Source organism: Eimeria necatrix, genomic scaffold (genome assembly GCF_000499385.1).
Source record: "Eimeria necatrix Houghton genomic scaffold, Enh_scaff391, whole genome shotgun sequence".
Taxonomy (NCBI): Eukaryota; Apicomplexa; class Conoidasida; order Eucoccidiorida; family Eimeriidae; genus Eimeria; species Eimeria necatrix.
In genome coordinates, this window is record NW_013654294.1 from 7,501 (window position 1) to 12,500 (window position 5,000).

Below are 5,000 nucleotides of genomic sequence, written 5' to 3' on the forward strand. Positions count from 1 at the left end.
ACTCAAAGTTTTGCTGCTGTGGCTGCGCAGCAGCAGCAGCAGCAGCAGCAGCAGCAGCAGCAGTTACACCAGCGTCACAAGGGGCCCCACAAGTGTCCACACACCGGAAGGCCAACGGGTGAGAACTTGCCTTGCTGCTGCTGCTGATACTGCTGCTGCTGCTGCTGTCGATACTGCTGCTGCTGCTGCTGGCTGCGACCCTTAGTGCCGCGCATAAAGACAACACAAGCGTGCTGCACCCGCTGATACTTCGACCCTGCTGCTGCTGCTGCTGCTGCTGCTGCTGCTGCTGCTGCTGCTTGCTGCGCCCGCAGGAGGCCCTCGCTCTCTGCGTTTCTCGGTGTCTTGCTGTTGTCCACAAGCAGCAGCCCCTTCTAGCCAGCCAACTGGCAGAGAGGCTGCTGCCGCCTGCAGAAGCAGCAGCAGCAGCAGCAGCAGCTACAGCAGCAGAAGCGGGCAGCAGCAGTATCCCTGCTGCTGCTGCTGCTGGCGTTGCTGCACTAGACCAACAGCAAACGGCGCCAGAGCAGCAGTGCCAGCAGCAGCAGCAGCAGCAGCAGCAGCAGCTGCTGCTGCTGCGCACTGTCACTCTGCCTCAAGACGGGTCTCTACCTCTTGCTGCGCTGCCGCTGCTTCCACTGTCTGTGCTGCGCAACTTGCTGCTGCTGCCAGTGGCTGCTGCTGCACCGCCAGGGGCAGCAGCAGCAAGAGCACTGCAGCAGCACCTCAGCGCCTGTCCAGCCTCTTTCACATCTCTGCAGCAACAGAGTTGCGCCAGAAGCAGCAGCAACAGCAGCAGCAGCAGCAACAGCAGCAGCAGCAGCAGCAGCAGCAAGTTGTTAGTCCTGCTAGATCTGCAATCTCCCACGCTGGCGAGGCACTTCAAAAGCTGCTTCGCGCCGGCCCTTCAGGGGCCCCGCTGCTTTGTGCTGCTGCAGCAGCAGCAGCAGCACTTCAACGGCTGCGTCTCCTGGAGCTTGAGGACAGCAGCAGCAGCAGCAGCAACAGTGCAGCAGCAGCAAGAAGCCGCTGAAGCTGTGCAGCAGCACTTCGAGTGGATACGCACTTACCGCTCAGCGCTGCTGCTCATGCTGCAGCAGCTGCTGCTGCAGCACAGGCTTCTCCGGGCAGCAGCAGCTGCCGACGCGCCCAAGCCTACAGCAGCAGCAGCAGCAGCAATTGCTGCTGCTGCTGCTACTGTTCATTCAGGCCAAATGCCCCTTAATGTCGTGTACAGGGCAGCAATTTGTGCTGCTGTTACGGGGCTGCAGCACTCTGCTGCTGCTGCTGCGCTGCATGCAGTGGCCCGCAGTGCTGCTGCTGCTGCTTCGCAGTCGTGGCTGGGGGCAGTGGCCCTTGCTGTTGAGGCTGAGGCGGCTGCTGCTGGGCTGAAAGCAGCAGCAGCAGCAGCAGCGGCAGCTGCTGCTGCTGCTGCAGAGACAACAGCAACAACAGCAAGTGAGGAGCTGGTTTCCGCTCTTGCTGCTGCGGTGCGCCGCGCCCACTGTTGCTGGAGGGACTGTTTGCTGCTGCTGCAGCAGCACCGCAGCAGCAGACGCATGCAGCAGCCGCGCAGCTGCAGCAGCCCCCCGCCTTTGCCGCCCTTAGCAGCTTTCGTCAAGGTAAGCAGATGGTGCTGCTGCAGCTCCACTAGCTGCTGCTGCTGTTGCTGCTGCTGCTGCTGCCGCTGCGCACCAGGCAACTGCTGCTTCTGCTTTTTGCCGCTTTGCTGCTGCAGGGCCGCATGCAGCTGCTTTCTCTGCTGCACTCCTTTGCTGCTTTCGCACTCGAGGGGCTACGCCATGCAGCCAGCAGCAGCAGCAGCAGCAGCAGCAGCAGCAGCAGCGAGGGTCCGCGGTGCTCGCAGGCAGCAAACGGCGGTCCTGAGTTTGCTTCAGAGCCAAAGAGTGCCCCTGAGGCCGCTGCTGCTGCTGCTGCTGCTGCTGCTGCTGCTGCTGCTGCTGTTACTGATGATGTCTTTTCTGCCCGCTGCCGAGAGCTGCAGAACTTGCGGGAGGCAGCTAAGACGGCTTTGTACTCGTAAGCCTGCTGCTGCTGCTGTTGCTGCTGCTGCTGCTCTATTGCTGCTGCTGAGGCAGCGGCCTCGACAGCGTGTCAGTATTGAGAGAAGTGCTGCTTTTCGTGCACACGAGAATTTGCTGCTGCTGCTGCTGCTGCTGCTGTTGCTTCTGGCACTCGTTTCTGCAGCTTTCAGAGCCAGCTGCAGCTGATGCGCAGCTGCTGCCAAACCACGAAGCGGCTGCTGCTGCTGCAGTGCTGCTGCTGCCGCACAGCTCTGCTGCTGGCGTCCTTTTGTTTGCTGCGCGTGCTTCTCTGGAAACAGAAGCAGCTCAAGCGGCAGCAGCAGCTGCAGCAGCAGCTGCAGCAGCAAGGGGGCCACAGGGACAAGCTCGCAAGCGCGATTGCCTCCAGCAGCAGCAGCAGCAGCAGCAGCAGCAGCGAAGACAGTGCCTCGCTGCTGCTGCAGGCCATTGGCGAGCTAGACACAGTAATAGAAGGGCTGCAGCAAGGCCTCCAGGGCATCAGCAGCAGCAATGCTGCTGCTGTTGACCTGCGGGGTCTGTGGCTGTGCGCGTGTGCTGCTGCTCCTGCTGCAGCAAAGCAGCACTTCCTGGCAGCAGTACGCAGCAGCAGCAGCAGCAGCCGCTGCAGAAGGAGCAGCACAGGCGGAGCAGAAAAGCCCAGTGAACTGCCCAAAGCTGGCAGCAGCAGCTGCGATGGCAGCAGCAGCAGCAGCAGCAGCAGCAGCAGCAGCAGCTGCGCTGCCTCTGCAGCCAAAACACCAGCGAGGCCTTACTACTTCTATGAAGAGCTGCTGCCGCTGCTGACGTGGCGGCAGCTGCCAGACCCAGCAACCAAGAAAGCAGCAGCAGCAGCAGCAGCAGCAGCAGCAGCAGCAGCAGCAGACCAGGAAGAAGATCCAACAAAAGGACTTCCTGCATCCCTTCTGCGATGGCTGCTGCTGCTGCTGCAGCAGCTTGCCTGCTGCAGCTGGCCGTTGCCTCCCCGCATATTTTCTGCTGCTCCGCTTCCTTGGGTTGCTGCTCAGGCAGTCGTGGAGGGAGACGTAAGCGATGTGCTGCTGCTGCCGCTGCTGCTGCTGCTGCTGCTGCTGCTGCCTGTTTGCTTCCTGCAGTTCCTGCTGCAGCTGCTGGGGAATTCCGCCTCCCGCTTTCTTCTGCTGCTCCTCGGTGGCTCTGAGTAGCGCGTGTCTGCAAGAGCTTACCGCCTTGCAGCCGCTGCTGCTGCAGCCGCTGCTGCTGCAGCAGCAAACCTTGCAGCAGCAGCAGCAGCAGCAGCAGCAGCAAGGGCTTCTCCCGTGTCTCTCCTCTGTCTCCTTGCTGCAGGCAGCAGCAAGGCGCCTCGACAATTTGCTGCCAGTCATTTCCGTCTACGCGGAGCTGCGCGGGGCACCGGTGAGCCACGCGTGTCTGCTGCTGTTGCTGCTGCTGCTGTGCTGCTGCTGCTACGGCAGCTGCTGCTGTCGCTGCTGCTGCTGCTACGGCGTCTTTGGCATTTAATTGCTGGATCTTCGCTGCTGCGGACCTCTGTCGCTCCACGTGCTTCTTGCTGCCTCTACATTCTCTCTTTTTGTCTTTTGTCTTTTTCTTTTTTATCTTTTTTATTTCTTTTTAAAGTTTTTTTAATCTCTTTTTGTCTCAAAGTTTCTTTCCATCTTTTCACTTAATTTGTCAGTTGGCTTTCTTCCCTCTTACCCCAGCCGCTAGCTGCGGCGCTGCAGCCGCTGCACGCCCGCAGCAGCAGCAGCAGCACCGCCACCACCACCCCGCTGCCAGCAGCAGCAGCAGCAGCAGCAGCAGCAGCAGCAGCAGCAGCAGCTTTGGTGGCGTGTCAGTTGCTGCTGCTTGCTTCGCCCCAGGCTGAAACGCTGCAGTCCTGGCAGTGGCTGGAGCTGATCTTTTCTTTTGCTGAGGGCGGCGCGGAGGCCCGCGAGGAATTCATTCGCCCCTGGCGGCCCCACAAAGACCCCAGTAAGCCTGCTGCTGCTGCTGCTGCTGCTGCTGCTGCTGCTGCTGCTGCTGCTGGGGCTGGGGGTGGGGCTGCTGCAGAGACTGGGGTTGCTTGAGGGGCGCCTGCGGGAACCCTTCAGGGCCGCAGGTGTCTGCGCCTCTGTGTCCTCTTGTGTGCTGCCTCTAAACTGTGTCTGCTGCTGCTGCTGCTGCTGCTGCTGCTGCTGCAGAGCGTGTGGAGTTGCGCCGTTTTTTGGTCCCCGTGATTCAGCCCTTCGTAGCATCCAACAACAACAGCAGCAGCAGCAGCAGCAGCAGCAGCAGCAAGCCGAGCGGGAGGGTGGAGGCGCTTCGCTGGGGGCAGCAGGGAGTGGCTGGGCAGTGGCTGGAGTCCCCAGTGGTGCGGCACCGCTGCTGCCTTGCTGCAAGCAGCAGCAGCAGCAGCAGCAGCAGCAGCAGCACGCTGTGCGTGGTGGTGGAGGCGAGGCCTCTTGACGGCAGCCTGAAGCCCCTGGGGGAGGTTTCCCAGACAGGGGTGGTGGCGGACCAGCCGGAGCTGCAGGCCCTCGACCTCTGAAGCACTAGCTAGCTAGCTAGCTAGCTAGCTAGCTAGCTAGCTAGCTAGCTGGCTGGCTAGGTGGCAGGCGCTGCTGCGGGAGGCAGCGCTGCTTGCAGCAATGCTGCTGCGACGCCGTCCCTGCGGCTCCTGTGTGGCGCGGTGTGGCTGCTAGCTAGCTAGCCAGCTAGCTAACTAGCTGGCTAGCTAGCTAGCTGGCTAGCTATCTGGCTAGCTAGCTAGCTAGCTGGCAGCCGCGGTTGCTAGCAGCAGCGCTGCTGCCGCGCCGCCGCTCCTGCGGCTTTTGTGCGACGTGGATGGGCCCCCTGCTGCAGCCTTTGCAGCAGCTGCAGCAGCTGCAGCAGCTGCAGCAGCTGCAGCAGGAGAGGCTTCAGGGCTAGCCTCAGCTGGCTTGAGCCCGCAGCAGCTAGCTCCAGCTAGCTAGCCGTTTT

The 5,000-nt window shown here is 61.8% G+C and overlaps 1 protein-coding gene across 1 annotated transcript in view; it reads left to right on the top strand.

Moving 5' to 3' along the window:
* ENH_00049910 (hypothetical protein, conserved) overlaps positions 1-4,569 on the top strand; it is a gene marked incomplete at both ends in the record, with an annotated part of 8,657 nt that extends 4,088 nt beyond the window's left edge. The window contains 7 exons of the mRNA XM_013581287.1: positions 1-118; positions 315-1,622; positions 1,739-2,040; positions 2,209-3,088; positions 3,258-3,437; positions 3,743-4,013; positions 4,223-4,569. The exon at positions 1-118 is cut by the window's left edge and continues 437 nt beyond it. Coding sequence (XP_013436741.1) covers positions 1-118; positions 315-1,622; positions 1,739-2,040; positions 2,209-3,088; positions 3,258-3,437; positions 3,743-4,013; positions 4,223-4,569 — 3,406 coding nt within the window. The remainder of the gene's footprint in view (positions 119-314; positions 1,623-1,738; positions 2,041-2,208; positions 3,089-3,257; positions 3,438-3,742; positions 4,014-4,222) is intronic.
* Between the last annotated feature and the right edge of the window lie 431 nt (positions 4,570-5,000).